This window comes from Plectropomus leopardus, chromosome 4, assembly GCF_026936395.1.
Source record: "Plectropomus leopardus strain MGB_pleo_1.0 chromosome 4, ASM2693639v1, whole genome shotgun sequence".
NCBI classification, from domain to species: Eukaryota; Metazoa; Chordata; class Actinopteri; order Perciformes; family Serranidae; genus Plectropomus; species Plectropomus leopardus.
This window is the reverse complement of record NC_142179.1, coordinates 22,340,152-22,365,682: the sequence shown is the minus strand read 5'-3', so window position 1 is coordinate 22,365,682 and position 25,531 is coordinate 22,340,152. Positions and strand designations below refer to the sequence as shown.

Here is a 25,531-nt window from a genome sequence, read left to right as displayed (position 1 = left end):
ATTTTTCTCTTTGTGTGTTTCACTCTCTTTTCTTCTCCTAGTGTTTTACGTTGGTCCTCCACCCTATGTCATTTTAAGAAATCAAAGCTTGTGAGACTGGAGTAACATGGTCAATGGAAACATAACATATACAGTAACGCATACACAGGTTGAGCTTGTTGAATTGGTGAAAAGTTCACCAAAAGTTCTGGTGGCAAATCTGCAAACATAGTTGAAAAAAAATAATAGGATAATTTGTGTCTTTTGTGTCATCCTCATTCTCTCTGTCTCACTCCCTCTGTCTGTCTGGATCAGATCATTTGCTCTCCTGACTGAAGTTGCGCTTTTCAGTGATGGAGTGTAACATGCTGGGGCTTAGTTTTGATTGTCACCACAGGCCTGCAGATTACATGGGGCCACAGTCAATGGGAAAATAGCTAAGTCCCATATGATGGAGTACATCTGTAGTCTTCGGCCAGTCTGTGTCCCGGCCGGGCATCCAGCCAGTTAGGAAACCTGCTAGTCAGTCAATCCTTCAGTTAGTCAACGAGCCAGCTGGTCCATCGGTCAGCCAAAATGTTGCCAAGTTTATCAGTCAGTAAGACAAGTTTCACGCCATTAACTCTACGTCTATACTGCTTCCTTTCCTCAGGGGGATAAATTGAGGTGATCTACTGTGATCTGACCGTGGCCCCCCTTTGGCACAACAGAGGTCATCCCACCATGTTCCCACCTGAGGCTTCATGAGGGAGACAGGAAGTTGAAACAGTGAGGAGAGAGACAGGAGAGGATGTAGAAACACCTGGTAAAGGATAAATACAAAAGCAGGCCACTGGGAAGTCTGTGAATTTCCCCATAGGGCCATTTTTGTGAGTGCCAGTCATTTCCCCCAACCCTGGTATTATATACCCTTTGATAACACTTTATTTTGTAAACCAGTCATGGTCACACATGTATATTTCCATTAACATTGCCAAGTACGTCACTACTTCTTCCCGTCAGAATGCATTCGCCGTTAGAGTCAGTGCACTGAAGTTGTAGCATCGAATGATTTGACCAAGGATATTTGAATGACTGCTGGCTTGACCACAGATATTTCTAGTATGTGCCCTGCCGGCAACTCTTTGGCTTCCTTTGGGCGGCCAGGTGCTCTCAGGCTCTGGATTAGCTACCCCTGATAAGGCATATAAAAGTTGACCCAGCAATGAAAATGATTTGTTAAATACTTGGTGTAAATCAGTGCCCTTTGTGTATATATGTAGTGTAAATATAGTGTGCTTCTGTGAGTTTGTTGGATAAAATTTAGCTATGACACTGATGACTGATTTACAATATTTGTAATAATTCTGAAAAGCAGGCTAATAAGTCAAACTAAGTGTCAAGTGATCATGATATTAATTCAATTTAATTTTTACACACAAAATGAGGCAAAAAACCTTGGAAAATTAATTCAATCATTTAACATATAAGCCTAACAAAAAAATACAGATGAACAGATTGTGTGTTTTTTAATTACTAATTTATTGTTCGTAGTTTGAGGCTGCTTTTTGTATAAGACACTTTATAAGAGACAGTTTATTTTGTACAGTGAATACACAATGTATTTAGTTGAATGCAACAGCTTAATGAATTACAATGATAGGAAAAACACATAGAAAAGCAGCAAATTCTCACATTTGAGCAAGTGAAAATAGTAAAAGGGTCTGTGCATTTGCTTGATGAATGACAACTAATCCATGATCAAAATTTTTCTTGATATTCTGTATTCCAGCGACTAAGCCATTAATCGACTAATTTTTAGCTCTTTAGGTGATGCAGCTCAGCTCCCATTTCTGTAAGATTTTCCGATCTTTCAAGCAAAGCTCTTGAATTAATTTCAGCTTTCAACATTCACGTGCATATTCTTCAGGAAATGAATTTTCTTCTTATTTCAGCTGTCGTGATGTTTATTGTTTTTATAGTATTTCTCCTTGCCAACTGGTAATGTTTTGTAATCTCAATAACCAGAATTTAGGAGCAGGTCTCTGTCTTGTCATGCAAAAGCAGCATAATAACATTTGATTTTAATCACAAGTTTGCAGACAGGAAATCAGTGGATAAGGAGGTAGCAGAAAATGGGTTGGGGGGCGGAAGAGAAAAGAGAGAGCGAGCGAAGAGAGAAGGGGAGGAACAATGCAGAAACAAAAGGGGGGAGGGAAGTTAATCTCCAAACTCAGTAGAGTCTAACTGTTCATTACCTCTGTGAGGATCTGAGCACTGTGTTGTTAACAGAGGTCATCTGAGCATAGAGAGGGGGCTGGCCAATGATCTTTACCTCTTCCACTTACTACTCCCCTGTTATCTGGACCGCTATCCATCTATCCATCTATCTACGTATCCACCTCACATCTCTCCCCCTTTATCAGTGTCACTCTGTGTCTCCCTCCCTCTAATCACAGCCTCCGTCATGTTGGAGCTGCGCTTCGCTTTCAGTGGTGGCAATAAGAATGATGACGGATCGTCAGATTCATCCACAAATAATGATACTATATATTATCTGAACCATCTGGGAATAAAAACAACAAACAGGTGACCCAGTCAGATCACGTCTTATTAGATTTGACTTTTTTTTCTTTGCATAACATGACCTGTTAACCTTTACATTCTCTCTCACTCTGGTTCTCTCTATCTGTCTCTCTTCCTCGTTCTTTCTCGCCTCTTTCCTCCTCCTCCTCCTCCTCCTCCGCCATCCTCTGGAACACATGGTTATCGCCTGCTAGTGGTTGTCATGGTGATCGACCCCGGGGGACTCATCCCAAAACCAAAAGTTCTGCCTGTCTGAAATAGAACCTCCACTTCTCTCCAGGGGGATGGGGGTTCATTTGGCACATGGGGAGGCAGGGAGAGAAGGAGAGACAGAGAGAGAGAGAGGAAGAGATGGAGAGACAGAGAGAGAGAGAGAGAGAGAGAGAGAGAGAGGTTTCAGTCAAAAAGAGAGACATGAGAGAGTGAGGACAGGGGAGACAGAAAGAGAGAGAGCAGGAGAGAATGAGGCAGTGTGCATCCATTCCAACTGGGTCACATCACGGGAGCATTGCGTAAGCATAAACACTGCTGCCCCTGTACTATGCCCTTAGCGCATGCACGCACGCACGCACACACACACACACACACATATACACACATACAGACAGTCTTTCCAGAGCTTACTACTGTCTGGGAATCAAGCGTTTTGTACATCAGTCTGTGGTGTTTTTCAGCTCCTGGATAGCACCAAGCTGTGGTCCATCCCTTATTCTCTTATGTTCTTTCTCTCAGTGGATTTGCGATAAGTACATCGTGACAGTGGAGTGAACCCTCCTCTCTGTTAGCTGCCAGACTGGACAGCAGCATGACGTAGCACTTCTTGCCTGCTGCATATCCAAAAAACACACACACCGTGCTCTGTGAAGAAGACCATGTTTCTGCAGTCATCATGACCTCTGCTTTTTTGTGAATGTACCTCATTATCTCATGATGATCACAGACACTTACGAAGGACTAATCCATACAGCGTGAGGCCTTTTTTAGGATTTCAGCTGTTGAGCGAACTCATATACGTATCTCCAACAGGTCATCATTTACACTCGAGAGCTGATCATCTTCCATGTTCCACTGCATTTATCCAGCTCTTAAGTATCACTGCATTTCCCAAACATTTCCTGTTAGTAGTGGAGCAGCTGCACAGTGGCAGCGCTTCAAGCATGTATGTAAAGGAAGGCTTCTTTTGTGGCCACGTCTCCCCACAGTGCACGCTTGGGTGTGTTGTTTACAGGCCCTCAGTAGCGCTTGTCTGTTCCCAACATGCTCTGCTCCACACATGTTTGGATATCTTAACACCTTTGTAAATAAACACCAATGCAAATGCAGTTTGCGAGACTTGTTTGCGCAGTGCGCTGTGTGTGCGTCGGTAGAGGGTGTGATTGTCTATAAAAGGAACAGCCAAAGCCAGTTGTTTAAAAATCCTAGTTGGACGGTTTCAATTCCCCCCCTTGCAATGAGAGAGGAGAATAGAGGGAGGGGGTGCGGATGTGTATGTGTGTGTGTGTGTGTGTGTGTGTGTATGTCAGTCTGTCTGCATGTCAGGAGAGCCTTTCCAATCAGGGAAGGGATGTGAGAGACACTGACAGACAGACAGACTTCAGACAGACACACTGGAAAGCAGAGGGAAAGAGAGTGGAGCAGAGAGAGACAGAGAGAGAGAGGCTGGGGGTGGAGCTATTCAGGAAGAGGCGTGGTTTTGAAGCTGTCACTCACTGGCGGTTGCCATGGCGAGCGGGCGGTCCCGAACAGCGGGACATCCAATGGGAGACGACGCTGCTTGTGTCACCATGGTGACGGGGCTGTGCCCAGGGAGGTTGTGATGGGTTGACAGGTGCGTGACAATCGGAGCTCTCTGCAAGCATGTACGCCAAAGGCAAGAGTAGCAACGTGCCGTCCGACAGCCAAGCCAGAGAAAAGTAAGTTTTATTTATGGGGGAGGAAACCGCGGCTGTGAGGGAAGTTCATGAGCGGCCGGGGGCAGTCACACACGGAGCTGCGGTAGGGGAGGGCACACGGCGCTACACTCAGCGGCATGGAGCTCTCTGCTCAGCGCTCTGCAAACCTTGGAAAGTTGACTGCTTTATTTATTTGAGGAAAGATAAGACATTTTGTCGGCGGGGTTTTTTTTTAACCGTTATTAGCCAAAGTAGGCTAGAATGTGCCACGCAGTTTCTGCTTTCTTCTTCTTTTGTGGTGTCTTTCTGTGCTTGTTGTCCGGGCTGCTTCATTTTAAACACTCATTTGTTATTTTGGCTCACGCGTGCTTTAAAACACGCATTTGGCAGTTTTGTAAACAAGCAGTGCGAAACTAGACATTCACGCCCGTGTGTCGACAGTTGAAGCAGCAACAAAGTCCACGCATTTGAGTGCTCGCGAGCCGTTTTGAGGTGTCGGTTTTTAAAAAGAGACTTGTCTTGCGTTGAATGCCACGCTCCGTGAGTCCAGTCACCTACAGCCACAGTACATGAGATTGTGACAGCAGACAGTCATGTTGGCTCCACATTTAGCGAGACATGCACTGTCAGGCAGCTTTGAAAAAATAGTTGGTTATAGTATAGAAGATGATGTACAGCAATTTCTGTTTTACATATCAGCAAGCAAAGATATGGCTGCTTTCTGCACACTGACGGGGTTCACACACAGAGAGAGAGCAGAGTTTGGCCCAAGAATGGAACTAATTAGGGTTTTTTTTCTTATCAGACAAGAGCTTTTATAAGTTAAAATTAAGTCAGGTTTGGAGGTGGGCAGGTCAGTGACATTGTTTTAATTGAATGGTCAGCTTGTTTCAAATACCTGCGTTTCAAAAATTTAAAATGAATGTATGTAATTTGGCACATCTTTTGGTGCTACTTTTCAACACATCCTCTAATGCATGACATAAAACACTAAATTCAGTCATCCCAAAACTAGATGTACAGAGAATAGCAGATTTTGTGTGAAAGCGCTTTAAGGTGAATCCCCTTTTCAGTTTCAATCAGGCATGACTGCTCACTACTTTTTTGGATGCTCGGGGTCAGATGGTCGGCAAGCAGGGATCATGGATCAGGTCCCGCTGGGAAGGAGGAACAAGTATTTATTGATGATATGCCTTTTTAACAGACGAAAACACATTTTTAGAGTCGATGTGTCTCTCAGGTTTGGTCCTCTGCAACTGATGAGGAAATCAGAGAGGAGTGCAAAGATAAACTGCATTTAAGTTGTATTTTTTCAGTTGTTGTGTCCTTTGAGAGTCCTTTTTTGTCCTGGCAGTATGTTCATAAAAGACTAGATTAATCGTCTCACCTCTACTCCCAGCTGCTTCTGCTCATATCATGTCTTTTGAATCCAGTTCACTCATGTTTGTCAACATTGTGATTGAGTGTTCAGCTCTTCCCTCGAGCCCCATTCTTTATCCCCCAATCGATACGAAAAGGATAGGACTGAACAGTGTGGCTCTATTGCTGCCTTATTGCATGCGCTGACAGAGAGATGGAAAGCTTCCTCCAGGCCTGGAAGATACTCTGTGTCAACACATGTAAGCGTGCGTGTGAGTGTGTGTAAGCATGTACTGTATGTGAAAAGCTTTTCTGTTGGGAAAACACAAGATTATTTTGTAGAAGTGTTGCTCAGGAGTCCCCTGACAGTTTGCAGAGCAGCTTAGTTCACGTGATGAAGAGATGTGAGTTCACACTGCTGTGTTAACATGGCATATAAGTGGGTTACCAGCTGTCTTTAAAGGAAACGTCTGCCTAAACTTTGTTCATAGATGTGTCAGACATGATCTTTCATAGGTGAAGACCTACTTTTTTGGAGCTACTTGAGAGGTTTGACATTCATCACTTCATTCAACACTTGGCTTGTGTGATACTTTTGTGTTACTGAGCATGAGTCTTAACATTTCAGCCACAAATAAAGGATATCTATATACTGTAAATGACCCGTTGAAAGTGGTATCTTCTGGGGCGATATTTTGATACTCTGATATGAGACCACAAATTGTCTTAGGTTTTGGATATTATAATATCGTAAATGTTGTTTTTACCTGGTTTTAAAGGCTAAATTCCTTAAAAATGATATACCCTATAATACCCTATAATATCATATCGACATTAAGGTATTTGGTTAAAAGTACCACGATGATTTTATCCATATCGCCCAGTCCTAATATCTACTGATCATATTTGATATTAGTCTTTGAGATCAAAACAGGCAAGATCTTTCCTGCAGACTCTAAACTTATTACTTTTCTATCTCACTGGCTGGTATCACATATAATTTAGACTTCCATGCCGTTGCAGATCATTTCGTTATCTGTGTTTACAAGTGTTTTCGAGGCGAGAGTTGATGTTCCACTGGGTGTTAATGCCAAGGCCATGGCAAAAGAAAGGATGGGGTGACAAGAAAACACCAGATGAAAAGGGGCCGAGAAAGGCAAAAATCAGGCGAGGCACAGTTTCATTCGTCTCTTAACAAGCAGCCTTGTTTATCAGTGGTGTGTATCGGAGAAGCAGAGCGGGCCCAGCGCCGCCGAGTCTTCAGTTGTTTCTCATTTCTGCAGCACAGCGGGGGATCAGAGAGTGGGAGAGACTGAGGGCAACAACAGATTGAGGAAAAGAAGGAGGAGGGGAAGAGAGCAGGACTGAGGGAATTTGCTGGATCATTAGTTTACAGTGTTGTAGTATTGACCTCAGGATGGACCCCCGCAGACACGGGGCTCTGGCATCTCGCCCATGTAAATGTAAAGGAGCTGGAAATGCAACTGACCTCTGCAGCTCTGTTCACTGGTGTGTGTGCATTAAGAATCTGATTTGTCTGTGTATCCTTGCTACAGATGCATTTTCGGAACACACTTTTTTGCCTCAGCAGGGTAACATATCACAGATATACAAGTGTTTATCCCGTGGTTTTCTAGTTTGCATACTTGGAGATAAAAAGTTATATAGTGGGATAAAAATATTGTTTCAGGAGAGTGACAAAATGTAGCACTTTTTAAAAAGATCCTATGTTAATCACGGTATAAAGGTGTAAATTTACAGTCTGCAGAATATGCCTGAAATTTCCAAACAAAATGAAGGAAGCCTCATTTCTCTCCAGGTAGAAATTGTGTGGACATTGCATGTCAGTTGAACTCCCTGTTCTTGATATGAAAAACTTTCAGACATATAAGGAGTTCTGCGTGAAGAATCAAGGTAACATTCAGTAGCTCAAAATTTGTTAAACAATGTAATTCATCTTCAAGAGAGTTAAAAAAAAAAAATACATTTTTTGTGTCCATAGAAAAATGCAGTATGTTAAAATACACCAAAGGGAATTTGGACTGAAGAGAAAACTATTTTTCTTAAATTATTATAGTAACGCCCATCTACCTGACATTTCATCTGATTGTATATCCTTTTCTACATAGATTATGTAGTAAGAAAGCACCGACTGGACAAAATAATTGACGCGCATTTCATGAAGTTCACTGAAGATGTGGCTGAAGCTGTTGTCACTTATTGATTTCCGCTATTTAATCTGTACCCTTAACAGAGGAGGATGTGCAGATAAAGCGAAGCAGATGAGTAAGAAAAGGATTCTTTGAGGAATCTGTTTATTCAAGTTATAAAAAATAAATAAATAAACAGAGACATAATGTCACGCTTAATGTTAATGGTATCATGCCATATATATATATATATATATAGTCCAGGTTGGATGAGATTTCTGCTTCTAAGGAAGTGCAGCTGCACACAAGTTCAGTAATAGTAAATGGGATTTTGTTTGTGTTGTTCTAAGCTCTAAAAACTAAATGGAAACATGTCTGTGCAGACACAATAGAGGGCTCAACAATAAAGATTGCCTGATTGCCAGGGGCAAGTAAAATGTCATGTTTGGCTAGTAAATCTAGTGGTGTTAAAAAAAAAACCCAATTAAACACATTGTTTTTCAGAGCCGATGATGGAACTAGCTGTGGAGTGAGTCATCCGCCTTCCCTCCTATCTCTGTTGAGAGCTGCATATGTGCAGTACTGATCATAGGGTTTCCCACACATTCATTTTTTTGTGGCGGCCCGCCACAATATCAACATCTGGCTTTAATAGGGATGCAGGATATTTGAATTTTTGCCAATATGCCAATATATAATAACTCATTTGGCCAATAAGGGATACTGAAATCGATATATCCACCTTTTTCCCCACCTAATTTTAGTGGTCATCAAGTCAATTCTGGAGTGGAATTAATATTATATTATGCATACTCCCGTCATTATGGCCCACCAGCAGATGGAGACATAAAATACAATGCTTTTCTATATATATATATATATATATATATATATATAAAATAGATGTAATGCTCATTAATTGTACAAAATAAGAAAAATACTTACGATTTACAATTTAGTTAATGTTTTGAACATTTTTACTTTGTCAGTTAAAAAAAATATCGGTTTGTGATATCTGCAAAAATCAGCATGTTGGCTGATTCTGATCATTACAGTGACATGCTGACATTTCCATGCATCCCTTGGCTTCACTTAACAATGTGCTATTTTTAAGGCTGGACAGTTTATTAGGTACGCCGTTGGAACATATATGTTGTTCAGGTATTCTTTGTGAAACACACTCGGGGCGCAGAGCGTTCTCTCGGCACTGACGGAGCATCGAAATGGCCGGTGCAGTGAAAATGAAAAATTTGCCTTCATTTGCCTCTGCAGTAGCTGCTCCTCTTGTTAATTGATCTGATCGAATGGACTGATCAATTATTATCTGTGCTAATCAAACTCCACACCTGTGCTGCGTTCATGGACCTGCAAAAATGTCCTAAATTTAGAGAGGGGACAGAGAATGATACAAAGGAGCTGGAGCGTGAGAATTTCATTTATCCTGACAACACGAGTTTAGTTGGGTGGCATTAGAGGATTAGGGTGAAAGATTAAACCTGATAATTAACTTTAATCTTTATTTTTATTTGACAACCACTAATAAATAAAGCAATCTGGACAAGGTCAACTAAAGATCAGCTTTTGGCAACTATATTCCTGACCCACTTGCCTGACTGAGTAAATGAAAAAAAAAAAAAACCTTAATGTTGAACCGTGCAAACGCCCTGACCTCGCCATGGATAGTTTTTGTAGGAGCCATAATGTGTATTGATCATTTTGTTCCGTGTTGGTTACGTTCACTTCAGGTAGTTGTAATTGTCATAGGGTGGGCGTGGTTTTACATTATTTACCTGTTCATTCATAGGCGTGGTGGCACTTAGACAGAGAGAGGGTGAGTTTGGCTCTGATATTTTCTGTTGACCCTTAACATCATGTTTTATTTTGCTTTGCATCAGTTATTAATGTTTCCTGTCTTTTTGTTAATAAATTCCCATAAACCGCATCTGTGGACTTCAGCATCTTTGAACAAGTCACTGTTAGGAGCCTGCTTAGCCTCTTAGCAGCTTTTTTATTAGTAGCGGTCACTATAGTTTTGATTAAGACAGTTTCTTCAGTAGAAAGAATTGCAGTCCCCGTCACAAATATTTGGCAGCGAGGTTTATGGATTACGCTGAGTAAAAGGGACATCTGCCAATAAAACCCAAATTGTCTGCAAAGCTAGATACCACTTCTACCATCACAACTGTGTATTTTATGATTTGTTTGAACTGATTCTTTAAGGTTTAAGACAACAGAGACTTGAATAGGAAACAGTCTTTACACCCATGTGCCTGTAGCGAACACCCTCTCCCTGGTTCTCAGACAGCAACACTGTTCAGCTCTCTCTTCTCTCTCTCTCTGGCTGTACCTGTGTTACGGTCTGCACTTGATTTTGATTCGAAGTGACAGTACACGACCACTGACTGTGTACTGCAGTTGTTCAACGAGTGTAGGTTTCAGTCACTGGCAGTTAGAGGACACATTCCACATAGTTCTGGGATTGTGGTCCTGAGCGAGTTGCATTGCAGCGCATAGTACACATTCCTTTTTTTTTTTTTCTTTTCTGTGTAATGAATCATGGAAAAAACACTGCTTCAGATACACGTGCTTCTAAGTCTTGTCGTATCACTTAGACATATGCAGCATACCTGTTTTGAGGACTTTTTCCTAAAAAGTGTGCTTTGTTTTTTTTACTCATCAGATTAATGAGAACATATTCTCAAAGTCAAACTATAGGAAGTGCCACTGCTGTTCAGTCTGTAGTTCAGGTGCCAACCACAAATCTGGTGCAGACTTAAGCATTTCTAGTGCTGTAAGGATCATCATTCTGAACACACACACACACACACACACACACACACACACACACACACACACAGCTACTTCTGAACCGAGACACCTCAGAATCCTGCCAGGAGGCTGCCAATGCAGCATTGCGCAGACTGAGGCAAAGCAGTGCATGCTGGGAGTGTTTATCCGACAGAAGCAATTCAGGCTGCCACTCTGGCTCTGACAGTGAGTCGCATTACAGGAGAACTACAATAAAAATAGAGCAGTATCTCACACACGCACATAGTGTATGCTCACAATGCCTTGCATCGACTGTGCGGGGAATCTGATTTTGTGTGTGCCAGCTGCCACCTTACAAATGTAATTGATGACTTTTTTTGTTTGTTTACTACCACATCTTGGGTGTCCTTGAAAAATGATAGAGGTGCACTCATTAGAGGAAAGGGAGAGTGGGATCATTTGTTAGAGCATGAACAAAAAGAATGTAGCCGGGGGATAAACATATGTTGTTGGTCAACTTGGCGGGTGAAATGAGAGTTTGGAAAATGAGCGTCAAACTAACAGATTCAAAGGTCGACATACAGTTGAGAGGCAGGGACGTATCTAAGGAGTGTTCTGGGGTGACACTGGCCCAGGCCCTGAAATTTTAATGCCCACTCAAGGTGCCACCCCATTATGATTGGCTATCCGCCCAGTCAGCTGGAACTGTTTGATGAGTAAACTGAATTTTAATTTATCGGTGCAATTCAGTCTTAAACCTGAGAGGCAGCAATGTGTGTCTAGCCCGTCTAATTTTATATACAAATAAATCGATGCAACTTTAAAAAAGTTCGTTCGCACAGGCTTATTTACGTTAAATTAGGGCTGTCAAATGATTATCTTTTTGAATCACAGTTAATTGCAGAAATTATAGGTTATCATGATGAATCGCAGTTTTTCATTACATATTTTCAAATCCATTATTTTGCATGATAAAACAGTTTTGAAGTCCATATCGACAGGGTAAGGCAATTCTTACCAGATCGTCTTGATCAGAAATCAAATGACAGCAAAAAACTGTATTGGACTAGCAAAAGTAGGCATGTCTGTGAAGGGGAGACTCATGGGTACCCACAGAACCCATTTTCATTCAGATATCCTGAGGTCAGAGGTCAAGGGACCCCTGTGAAATGGCCATTGTTTTTCCATTGCCAAAATTTAGCCTACCTTTGGAGCATTATTCCGCCCCCTTACTGAGAAGCTAGTATGACATGGTATGAACCACTGTCTTCTTTAATATGAAACCAGTGTCATTACTCTAGCAGCCCCTTAAAGACAGAAATGTTGGCCAACGATTAACACTATTAAAAAGTTTAACATTTTAACGCTCACAGTCCTATTCAATGTTTTGGCTTTTTATTTTTTTTTTGGCACTTTATACTTGCTATTGTGCTTTTTACTTTTGGAGGAACATTGTCTAATTTTACATTTGTGTGGTGTCACTCGGTTGTGTTGTGATTGGTAGGTCTATACATCTTTTAAACTAAACTATAAACAGGAATGTAAGACACTGTAATGTTAGTAATTAAAGTAGGTATGGGTAGCTTATGTAAAACTATGCAGACATGTGAAGCAGTGCTCGTTCTTATTGCCAAACCTGCGAAAGTCAGTGCTCCACTCGGCCAGCCCAGTAAAAAAAGTCTGGATATGCCACTGTTGAGAGGTTAAAAAAGGAGGGCTGACTGAATGAGAGAGTTTTTGTGTCCAGGTCAGACAAGGTCAGGTGATATCCTAGAGGACCTCATGGTCTAATGCTCCATAATGGCTGTGTATCGGACCTCTGCACTCTGCACGCATCTCGCTCTTTCTGTGGCTCACTTACACTGGTAAGTAGCCACACCTGGTTTTGTTGGCTTAAGTCCAGTGACGGAGTAAAAAGAAACCCTTTAACCCAAACATAAGCACCACGTGGTGGACCTCAACTTTAGCTCCAGAGATCAATATGGAAATGTGTGATAGTGTGTGTGTATCTGTCTCCGCTCTTTGCTGCTTTGGGTCAATAAAGAGCATACTGCGTGTGTAAGTCTGTAAGCCCATCTGAGCTGTCTGCTTACAGCACTTTCCCCATATGTTTCATCCCTCAAAATCAACCTCCATCTGTCTGTCACGCTGCCTGTGTGAATGTGAACTACAACATCCAGTGATCATTACACAGCTAATAGCCTCCCCAGCTCTCATGGGATGCTTGTGAACAACTGCTACAACACAGAGAACTGTCAGCGCTATCCGTTTGTTGTCTTCCAGCAATACTGACGGTCAGTGAAAGATATCTACTTAAAACTGCCGCAGATGTATTTAATCCTCACAGCGTTTTAGATTAGCATCAGTCTGGGATTACAAGAAAACCTCTGATATGTTTTTTTTCCTCTCTCTGGGTATACAGAGCTGTCTTCAAACAAAAGTGATGATGACAGTTTGACAAGGCCCTGATAGAAAACACTTTTTAACCTGCTGAACACATAGAGGCTGTTAAAAGTCCTCTTTTATCTACTGGCATCCCTCCTAGTTTCTCTCTTATCCCCGCTGCCAGAGATGTAACTTGCCACAGAACTGCTATCAAAGCAGCGGCCTCTTATTGAGCTGTGTGAGGCAGGGGAGACAGCCTCTGATCGACACAGGCAGAAAAAGGGGTGACATGTCAATCAACAGAGAGGACCCTGTAGAAGGCATTCTCACAGGACGCCTTGGGGTCCTTGAGAAGGATCGACGTGACAAAAGGCCTCCGTCGGCATCAGATAGTGTGTGGGTAAGAAGGGGGAAGAGAGGAGGGGAGGGCACAGCATCCTGAAAGTCTTTTATCACTCCCTTCAAAAGACGTAGGGCACAGATGAGTGAGTTTATCACCCGGTGTTGGTCCCTGAAGACCTCATGGGTGTCCCTGAATGCGTCTGCTTTAATTAGGAACACATCATATCTTTTCTTTCTCCTTAGTTCTCTTAAGGAACCCACTCATCCTGTCTGCAATAGTTACAGTGTATCAGGTGTATGTTTGCAATTGAGATACTGACATTTGGGGAGTGGAGGATTCAGATCGGTGCACTATGAAGCAGAGAGGGGGGTGCATTTCATCGTACGCTTTGTTGACCATGATTGTAAACTGCGATCATGCTGTCAGGCTTTGTTCATGTTGTTAGTGGTAGCACTTGAGGTTTTGTCAAGATGTTTTTTTTGTGGCCCCTGGTGACACCAAATATGCCCGGCTTTGCTCCAAACCACAGCGCCGTAGGGACGCTCCCTCAAAGCGCTTCCTGTAACCTGAGAGTTCCAGCCAAAAGTAAAAGCTGTCAGTGGAAACACTTTCTGTGTATAGGCTCAGCTGAGAGAAGCTCTACTGCTTGTTACTTTTATTCATCTGATTTTCTGAAACATGAATTATTTTAGCCATTTATCTACTCTGCTTCTCCAGTATAATATTATATGTATAGGTACTTTTTTCCCCGATTTCTTGATGTAAGCAGTGGTGGAAGAAGTATGCAGTTCCTTTATTTAAGTAAAAGTACTACCCAATGTTGAAATATGTAAAAAAACAAACACACCCAGAAAAACTCAAAATTATATAAATGAAAAACAGAAAAAGACTTAAATGTTTATCAAAATAGTTGACAGTTCATTTTCTGTCAGTTGGGTAATTGATTAATTAACTAATAATTGTAGCTGTACTTGTGTAAACTGTTTAGTAATCTAATTTACATTCTCATGGTTTTTATTCAAATATTTAAACCAGTAAAGTAAGTAGTTACTAAAGCTTTCAGAAAAAATTCTTCCCTCTGAAATGTGGTGGACTGAAAGTATATATTGGCATGAAAGGAAGATACAAAGTCCAAGTACCTTAAATTTGTACTTAAAGGGGTACCTCGCTGATTTTCAACCAGCTTTGTACCAAAACAGTGTTGGTAGTATGTGTAGATAACTAGTTTTATGCGAGGGCCTTCTTTATATTGGTGAAATACTTCTTTAAGTACAGTACTTATACTTATTTACATTCCACCACTGAATGTAAATGTGTGTATTTTTCACACTCATTCTTACTGTATGACTGCTCCATGTGCTCACCAGCATGGTTTAAAGTGCCACATAGTGTAACTGCGGATGCTGCTGTGCTTTCCCTGCCTGCCGAGTGTAGTGGAGGTTGGTTGAAGGCCTCTCTGCTGATATCCCTCCATCATTGATATGCAAGCTGCATCGCACAGGCGCTAGCGCAAGGTTAAGCATGCGTGACGGCCAGGCTTAGGAACTGCTTCAGACACTCTCTCTCTGTATCTCTCTCTCTCTCCTGCACGCACACACGCACACACACACACGCACACACACACACACACACACACACACACACACACACACACACACACACACACACACACACACACACACATTCTCTTACTGTGCCTTCCATCTGTACTCAGTTCTTCTACATCTTGGCCTCAATTGTCCCTTGTCTGTTTTGTGAAGTTAAGCCACAGAGTTCTCCACTTTAATTCTCCATAAATGTACCGTCCTCACATGACCAACATGCAGGCTGTCCGTCCACTGATCCCTATAAAGTCCTTCATGACATTTTCTCCCCTCTGAATGCATGCAGTATATCCTCTCACTTAGGATTTAAATCTCTGACATTGAGTTCTTGACTTTCTGAGGTCCTCTAAATGCCACAATTTCACAACCATTGAGCAGCAGGACAGATAAAGGAGGGACACAAGGTGCCGAGCAGGGCAACAGTGGGATTATTTAAGATAAATCCAGTAATGGCAGCTAACTAACTGGTGCAGCTAATTTAGTACAGTTATGTTTTTTTTCTTTTATAAGTGTGTGCTGCTATTGATTTACAGACACCTCAGTGCATACATTTCACTGTAAGTTTATACAACCTCATGTTGCAGCAAGATGTATTTCTCCGAACGGTTAGTCATTTATTTATACTTCCTCCCGAGCCTCTGTGCAGGCCTTAATAGCTTCACATTCTTCTCTAAATTGCTCCAGATTGCCTTCATCTGTATCAGTTTCTTTTATCTCATCTCGAAGCTCTGTTGTTCAAAAGAATAGAGGCCCATTAGAGCCCGTAGAAAGGAATTCTAATCCTATAAGATTAGAGCAATGCAGTCCTCCCAGTCGTCTGCTTCTCCCTCTGGTTTTGTCGGAGTTGCTGCTGATTGTGGAATGTTGCATTGTGCGAGCTGAACAATGACGGACGGCGTGTCACTGGACGGCCTGCAGAGTGGGCAGGAAAGGAGAGTGTCCTGGGCTGTCACATGCTGCATACTAGGGACAGGGAGGTGTGTACGGCAGATACGAAACACCTCAGATCCACAGTGTGTGTGTGTGTGTGTGTGTGTGTGTGTGTGTGTGTGTGTGTGTGTGTGTGTGTGCGTGCGTGCGTGCGTGCGTGCGTGCGTGCGTGCGTGCGTGCGTGCGTGCGTGCGTGCGTGCGTGCGTGCGTGCGTGCGTGCGTGTGTGTTCCTAAGTGCGTAAAAGAGAATGTAAGTGGGAATGAAAGAAAGGGAGGTGTGCATACATGAGAGAGATGATCCTAAAGTAAAAACAACTTAATCTACTGAAAACATACGTGCACGTGAGCATGTGAAGTAATCCCTCCCCAGAACAGTGATTGTCCAATCAAAGAACAAAACAACAGTACGATTGTACTACCTTATTATATTTATAATACTAGGACTAAATACCTCTCTGTTGCATTCCACAAACGTTGTTTTTAAAAATTTGAATTGGTTAGTTTTTGTTTTTTTACATATAGCCTTTTGCCTCAGGCCTAATCCACATGTGGGGATTTAAAAAAAATAAAATTCTATGTGTTGGCCTTATGTCCTCACAAAAACTGCATTTAAGGTCACTGAAAACAAACTTTTTGTAAATTAACTTTCAGGGTGCAGCTGTTTAGTACTCTGTTTTCAGCGTTAACGTGTAGACAGGGAAATCACAGTCTTTAGCCCATGATGTCAGAGTGTGCACCGAATTTCCTTTGGGATGCGACTCAAATGAGTTAACATTTCATGCAATGACAGACGTGGCCAAAACAGGGCTGGCTCTAGCCTTGCTAACAGGAGTTTTGACATGTTTATACAGAAATGTACAGTTACTTGTCCACTATATTGAGGAACGGAGACATTAAGATGTGCGGTTGGGTCACTGCTACATAATGCCCACCTCCTTGATGAGCTATTGCAGCCAGGTAGCCTTCTGGCTATGGCTTTTTTTCAGGCATTATCTTTTACTTCTTTGTGTGATTGGCCTATATAGCTGATGGTTTATGGTTATATTGCAGGCTGTTGGTTGAGCATACTTATGACAGCACCTCAGTTGTGTTTTTGTGTTTTCATTTGGATGGAGAATTTTTTAACAAGTGCTTGTGTGGACGGGATTTATTTTGAGCACAAATGAGGAAAATCCCGTATTCGGAAATGTCCATGTATGTATGGACTACGTCTCAGCACGATATTATGTTTGTATATCCACCAAGTGGCTTTGTTTTACAGGGATTTTGTTTTAATAACAGTCAGCTTGTAATATTATGAAGTCAGGCTGAGACAATGTTTTTGACCAAATCATGGAGCTAACATGAGATAGCTTGGTACAAATGATAAAATCCGCTTGTGCCATTTCAGCCAGCAAAATCTATGAGCATCGGCTAGAATTTGGGGGCTGGGCGTCTCGTATGGTCAGTTTTATGTGCTTATTTGGCATTCCCAGTGAAAACTAATGCAGTCTAATACATACAGCCCTGCAAGGAAAACTATTGTACCTGCATGTTGGTTACAATGTTCACTTTTAGAGAGATGTTCATTCAACTTCATGATCATATTTTATGTTGCATGGACAATGTTTAAGTGTACAAAATATTTTGGATTTTGCCCTTATTTTGAAAAAGACAAGATTCCTGTTTACCTGGCTAGTGAAAACAAATATACCACCAATATTTGTGGAATGTATCCATCCATGCTCTGATTAATGTGCCCTAACATGTCGTTTATCCAATCAAAATATGAAATTTCAAATTGTTTTCCACAGGTGGTAGACTTGTTTGACAGTACAAACACAGTGTCCCTCCTTCATTTCTTCAACCACCCTCTTGAAAAGTTCTGCGTTGCCATGTTTGCACATATCCACTAATAAGTGTGGATATGTGTAATAACTGTGGCACATCTTACATGTTGTAATTGGAAAGTGCTTCATTTAAAAACAAAAAATTGGCCTAATTCGAAATATCAAAATGGAATAAGCTGTTTATACGAAGTATCAAATTCACAATAATGTCATATTTGGAAAAATAATGGAATATTAGTGTGCATATAAACGTAATCACTGTACTTTCACTTTTTTAATTTCAATTAGTCCATCAACAGATCTGCAATTATTTTGATAGTCAACCTCTGTGAGTAATTTATCAGATGTACAAAAGTGCCATATTTGTTGCTGACTCAAACCTTGCAAATTTTATTGTTTGCTGTGCTCTCTGCTTTATATCATGATAAACTGGTAAACTGTCGTCCAACCTCAGACATACAGTACCAGTGTTTTTGCCATTTTGTATACAGAGCTGGGGATTTTTTTGTTACATGTAGGCTACAACTACCGCTACACTCACAATCCATTAAACGCCCCTCTTCCGGCGAGACGCTGGAAACAGCCTTTAAAAGAATACAGTAATTAACCTCGTATGATCACTAAGTGTTGTCATCAGACTCTTTAAGTTCCCTCTGTAAACAGCAGTTTAATATTCTGGGCTTTATGGCTGTGTTGCATTCAAGATTTACTGTAATAGCTTGTAGAGAAAGTTGAACAAGGAAAACACTCCTAAAAATCATTGGTGTTCTTTCAGCTGTGAAATTAAACAAACTCCCCATGAGAGGTGACTCAATCTAAACAAATCAAAGCCAATGAAATGGAACTCGAATTAAGAAAGTGATGGATTTGCCCCCGCTTTTATTTGATTTATCCACTTTACATGTTCTGCAAACAAATTCCACTTGTAGAAAAATCTCACTGGCTGAAACCTAATATGTAAATGACAGATTTTTATGTAAAGGGCACAACTGAATTTTTGCTCAATTAGTGTGTTGGTAAACAGTGAGCTACCCATCACGCTCTCTCTCTGTTTCTCCCGCTCTCTGATAAGCTGGCATTTCCTGTTATCTCAGCCCTGGGCATTGTTGTCTGCTGTGTGAGACAGTGGAGTCTCTGCACTGCTGACAGAACAAGAACTGTTTCACTTTGTCTGATTGTGCCTGTATCGGGCGGGGGAATGCTTCCTTTTTTATTGTATTGTCTTTTCAAGTCTTAGTTGCAGCTGCACTAATTTGCTGTTTTCAAGATGCGAGTGTGGGAGTGTATCCTGTCAGAGCTGCCACCAGACAGTCAATATAATCTGGTATGCACTGAACAAACCAAACACACAGCAAATGGATGAATTAATCAATATTTTTATTCTGTCAACAAGGTGAACAGTTTAGTTTTATTTTACTACAACTGGTCCAATGACATGAAGCTGAAATCTAAACAGAAAAGCAGAAAAAAGCACAACAAGAACTATGAGTGAATGGATGAAAATACAAGTGTTGGTTGAAATAAACTGAGGTGGGCGATGTATTGATTATACTCGATATGTCATGGCTTTTTCCACATGGTCTGTATAAAATGACTGTATTTATTTATTTGTCACTTACACTCCCTTGTCAGTCTAGACCTCTCCCCTGAGAGATAGTGTGTGAGGCGAGGCTAGTTTTTCATCATTTAGTCACATTTTGCAGCCATGGAGCACAAGTGAATTGCAAATATTACTAATATAGGAACTAGTATAGAGTATAGAAAGTATTGAAAGCTGGTAGATAACATGTATCGACACTTCTGGCTGGGGACGAGCTGTTGCTTCAGAATAAAAGCACCATTGGTTTTGCTTTGATATAGTCTTTCAGTGTAATATTGTCTTTATTATCACTGTACTTTAACTTTATTATAACATTACAGTAATTTAAACAGTTTTTGATTTAGCTTTATTATAACAGTACTCAATTTAACTTTATTTTAACAATACAGTGGTTAATTTTAATTTATCATAACATTACTTAATTTAACTTTATTATAACTGCACAGGACTTTTAATTTATTATGGCAGTACTTAATTTAAATTTATTTGAATACAGTGCTCGATTTTATTACATCATAACAGTAATTTATTTGAATTTATTATAATAATTCATCATTTAATAATCCAGTAGTTTATTTAGCAGATTAGTTTTTCAGTAGTCTACAGTAGTTTAGAGGAGATTTCAAACTATAAAGAAATACATTGTATATTGCAATATAGCCTGCAAATCTGAATCTGTACTAGTGTTAGTTGTACAAAACAAGCATTATGATCAAATTAGGACATCAGGATAAAGACACAGCCCTAAAGTAGTTTACACCCAAAGCAAATCACTGTATACATGTAGTAAAGTCACAAAATACCTTCTCCCTTCTTTTTCTTTTTAAGATGTGATAGTTTTGTATTTAATTTAACATGAGGTTGCAACTACACATCAGTTCTTTAATATAAGCCCCAATTTGACATACATACACCAACACTTTTAATTATATTGTTCAAGGAGTGTCGCTGTACATTCATTCATCCCCATCTCAAGTTATGTAACACTTATTTATTTAAACTGCCTCTACAAAGACATTTAGCACTTTATCATATTTAGTTAATGTGGTTTACACATTATTTACAGTTAATTAGCTTTCTGTTCTTTCTGTTCGACTTTGTGTTTTATCTGTGTACTATTTCTCATGCACAGGATATTTGATGTTAACCACTTCTGGGTGTAGTCTTGGAGTCATGTGTTGTCCTAGCAGCAAAGGGTGGAGGTTTGCAACAGCAGTTGTACTTGTGGTCAGAGTATCTTGATAAGTTGGCTGTTATCAGTCTCCATCCTGCTCACCACGTAGCTCGGGTTACTACATGAGTTGTGCATTATTTTTCTCTCACATAAAGGATCCAGAAAGTGCATTCAGAGTTTTCCACTGTTTATTGCAACATTTTAGTCCAAAGTGTTTCATGGCAATTGATTGATTAGTCAATCAGCAGAAATCAAGTAAAGATATGTTACATTCAGGTTCTAGTGGGTGTTTGCTATTATAAAATGTGTATTCTAGGGAGTGAGTGAGGGGAAAAAAATTAACCAAATATGCTAATATAACAAAAACTGAGTGTTGTTGTTCATGCATGTCTGTTAAACAATTCATAACTCAAACATTATAGTCTTTGCTGCTTTAATATTTGCCTTTCAAGTGTGTTTTACAGCCTTATTGTTCACCTTGTATTGGACTGTCCCAAGGGTAGGGAGGGGGAGGAGAAGATTCTGGGATTTTGAGTTAATGAAAGGTAAACACAAGGTTTACACTGAGGTGAGCCAAAGAACGCAGGAGTCTTCCTCTCCTTCAGGATATGAGCTTCATTCTTTTGACTCATACTTTTACGCATGACATTTCACCCTTCTACTGGCAAATTCCTCCTCTTTGCAAGAGGAATGTTTCCCCGAAAACCTCTTACCGTTTACAACCCAAGTAGTATTTTGTGTTTTTATTATGTGAACTATAGAAAGTAGAAGTTAACCTTTTCTTAAAGGTTCACCCACAAAATTCTGATTTGTATATGAATTACTCTCCCTGTCTTAGGTGAAAAATATAAGTTAAAGGTTGCTCTTTTTAACAACAGCAAGAATATATCAAAATATCCATTTACAAACTCTCACAAAACTCCTGCAGTATAATCCAAATCTCATTTATCCAGTCTATCCTCAGTACTTCCTAAACACATACATTTTTGATAAAACCTTACTATTTAAAACATTTCTGCATAAATGTGCATAATCAGTTCATGGACGAGAGGTGTGCACGGGCATGTTTGAACTCTACTCAGTGGAATGCAGATGTGCTACTACTTGTATGCGGAAGTGTTCTAAATGGTAAGATTTTAGCAGAAATGTAGGTTTTTAGGAAGTACTGAGTATATGAATTAATCTTGGATTATACAGCACGAGTTGCGTGAGAGTTTGTAAATGTGTTCATATAGTTTTTCTGTTGAACAGGGTCCCCATTTGCTTCAATTCTTAAAAAAAAATCTGCATTTTTGAATTCTTAGTTCATTGTGGTGGCATGAAAGTTTTCTTCATCTATTCATGACAGGGGGTGAGTAATTGATATACAGGTGATCATTATGTTGGTGAAGTATTCCTTTAATGTTAGCTGATTGCAGGACATACAGCACAATGTTGTGTGTCAACATCATTATCTCTCCAGGTCAGTTCATTCAGCATTAATCGGCCACCTGCGAGATGCTGTAGAGATTTTATTGTGTGCCTGGTCAACCTCTCACACAGTTCTGAAGTCAGCCAGCTCCAGGCTTCACCCATCTTTGCCAAGCCAGTGTTGGAGCATTCAGGCCTGTCACCCAGCCAGTGCTCCACTAAGGGCTTTACTATGTGTTGTGGAAGTGAGAGGGATAAAGGCTACGACAAACATTTGCTCGACAAAGCAGCGTGTGAGACCATCTCAGTGGAGACAAAACAGGGAACGCGGCAGATAAAGCGCAGTTTATTTGAGTACGAGTGTCTCTCCTCAGGCTGCTTCCAGTGCCGGATTATGATGCGTGTTTTGTTAATCTTCAAAGCTGGAGTGAACTTTTCACTGCTCCTCCCAACTCTCAACTGTGCACCGAACCTGAGGTCTATGCAGAGGCCAGTCAGCATCGGAGAGAATACACTCTATATGAATATCTCAATACAAGTGCTCTGCCTTTAGCAGGGGCCATTAGAGAGGCCCCAGGGGATGCCGCGAAAGGGTAATGGAGAATATAGATTTAACTTGTGACCATCAGCAAAAATACCAATTAGAAATGCATCAGCAAGCAGCCAGCGATAGAGCCACAGCACACTGCCAGTTGGGGATTAATTGAAGGCATGTATTTGACTGAGATAGTTGAAGGAGTCTAATGGAAGTCACACTTAAATAATACATCCCAATGTTGATGGTTGTTTTCTTTCAACTTGATGATAAAAACTTTATCTGAAAGCAGGTTATGGTGTTATTTGAAGCATTTATTCAGTTAAATATGCTATAATCACTACTTTGTAAATAATAAGGTTACACAGATTCATCAACCAAAAATTGGTATCGGCTGATATACGCCATGTTGACTGCCATTAGCCTATTGGCAAATACGATGACGTTCACCAATAGCAGTGGCGATGATTTTCTGTTGTCTTATCAATTTTTTGCTGGCTAAACACCTGCAGGACGAAAGGACATTGTAAATTCACTATTGACATGTAAGGGGATGTACCATTTTTTCTCTGATATTGCTACATTATGAACAACAAAAACGTGTTGAAATTGACTGGAGGAGAGCTAGTTAACGTTAGCTGTGAGCAGCCAGTGACCAGAACTAACTGCTGACGGAGGTTGCATTGAGTTATTATGATGCGTTCAATCTCTATTTAGCAGAAGTGTTGGGCGTATAAATTATAACAATATCATGATATGTTGTTGTTTTCACAGTAATTTAAAATAGACATTAGAGAGGGAATATGATATATATTGTTAAAAGACCTTTAAAGCAGTTATTTTTAAAGGTGTTTACCATTTTAGAGATTATATTAAAGGCTGTTTCATAAATGTGTATGATTGAATTTGTACTCATTCAAAGGTAGTGTAATGAAGAAGGACTAAATGACTTTAAAACATTTTGGTTATGTTTTTTATGATGAGGATTTCCCTGGTACCAAAGGGGAAATAAATAACAACAATTAAATAAATAACAACAAAACTGTTATTTTAAACATTGATATTGACACAGAATTTCACAAATGATGCACCCCTAGCAATTAACACAAAAGCAAAAAAATCTGTCAAATGTGACCAGCTAGTTTTTGTCTTTATGAATTAAAAGGGTTGAAAATCTCTCATTCACTGACTGCACCTCAGCCTCATATTATTCCCAGTCTCCCAAGGCAAGTTCAGTTCCACTTGTGCAAATCTAGCGTTAAAGGGATGCGCCAGCCTAATACCAGCTCGGCCTCTCTCTGAGATCCTCCCTGATAAAGGTGTGTGACAGCAGCAGGCATGTTCATAATGTTGTCCTTTTCAGTTTCGCTCACAGGCTGCAGCATCACTCCTCTTCTGCTCCGTCCTGACCTCCCTTCGCTGCGCTTCCCAGCTCCTTTCATTAATCATTTACTCTCTCCCTCCTCTCTGTCTCTCTCTTTCTCTCTTCCTCTTCTTCTCTCCTCCTCTCTACCCTCTAGTCCTCTTGTTGCTGCTAATCTTTATCTCTTTATCTTACTCTCCATCGCTACATCTTTATCTCTCTGTTGACTGGTAAATTATCTATCTTTGTCCTTCCCTCAATACTATCAGTGTTTGTCATTGCCTTTGCATTCCATAATCTTCCTCTTTTCTGGCTTTTTCTCCTTCACACTGCTTGTATGAGTTTTACTGTATGTGTCCTTGTTTGTGTGTGCTTGCAGAGGAGTTAAAAGAAAAGCTCAAACAAAGCATCTACTGTGTGCAGCACTTTCAAACAAAGAATCCACTCGCACCTCGCTGTCCAGCTCCCCTGCACAGATTCATTAAAACTATACTTTTTCTCTAATGAAAATGCATCAGGGATTAGTCTACTGAAACTTGGTTTTCCGCATAAAGCGATTTGGCCATGATCTTGTCGTTGTACCATTCCCAGACAAGGTGTGTGCATAAATAGCGCTGTTTTGAAGATGCTCCTCACTGTATAAAGGCCTCATAATCCCCATGGTTGTTTGGGCTGTTGTTTTTTTTTTTTCCTCTGTTGTTTTCCTGAAGCCTTGCGTATAGGATGAATTATTCAGCATTGTAATGGGTCTATATTTGTCGTTGTTTATCTTGCCTCAGTGCCCCCGCCACCCTCATCGCTGCCCTACCACTGTCTCTCTCCCAGCTTTCACTTGTCTGTCTGTCTGGTGAGCGCGGCCCCCTCTACCCGCAGAGGATGCTCCACTTTAATGAATGAAGTGAAGTCATTTAGCAAGGCTCTTAATGGCACATAAAGCCCCGCTGCTAGGCTTGATTAATCAGGGAAAGTGTTTGGCTGTCACACACAGGGCTGTCCTCAGCAGGGGCAGCAGCTTGATCGCTGTGCTCGCTTTTATGGCGGGGTCCCTCTCTATTCTCGCCAGAGCTGTCTGGAGCCAGAGCTGCCAGAGCCATCCTTATCCACAGGTGGCATCTGTTTGATGGTGGGCTTTTTTGGAGGCTTGATTGCGGAGAGAGAGTCTGCTTGACTTGGCTGTAGACTGGGTGTTATGATGATGGTGATAATGTTGATGATACTGCATCTGAGTCAAAGACAGGTGTCTGGGATTTGTGTTGTGGCCTGCAGCTCTGTGCTCAAGTGTGGAAACATGAGAAGACAGTGCTGTTAGTGGGCCAGAGTACAGAAAGGTGTAAATATCTGTAAGCTTCAGCTCTTTACCACTGCTTCGTGCAAGAGATCCAGTCTCATCATAGGGTTACTCTGGGGGCATAGATTAATAGGAACACCTTAGAATAGGGTTTCTTATCTACAGTGTAGATAAAAATGCAACTGGATGGAAAATATCACCTTTATTTGAGTTATTTTCAAAACTCAAAACGGAGACTTTTGACACATAGACAACTTCCATTAAAATATGGGTTCAAGTAATAATTATAGTGATAGAACGTTTGGTTGGCGTCAGGGTGTTTCTGACTGATAATAATAATTTTGTAATACCCTGT

The 25,531-nt window shown here is 40.7% G+C and overlaps 1 protein-coding gene across 1 annotated transcript in view; it reads left to right on the top strand.

Annotated features, from left to right (window-relative positions):
* The first annotated feature begins 4,142 nt into the window (after positions 1-4,142).
* ssbp2a (single stranded DNA binding protein 2a) overlaps positions 4,143-25,531 on the top strand; it is a 65,358-nt gene continuing 43,969 nt past the window's right edge. Inside the window, exon 1 of the mRNA XM_042487546.2 lies at positions 4,143-4,457. Within this exon, the coding sequence (XP_042343480.1) occupies positions 4,402-4,457 (56 nt within the window). The 5' untranslated portion in view covers positions 4,143-4,401. The remainder of the gene's footprint in view (positions 4,458-25,531) is intronic.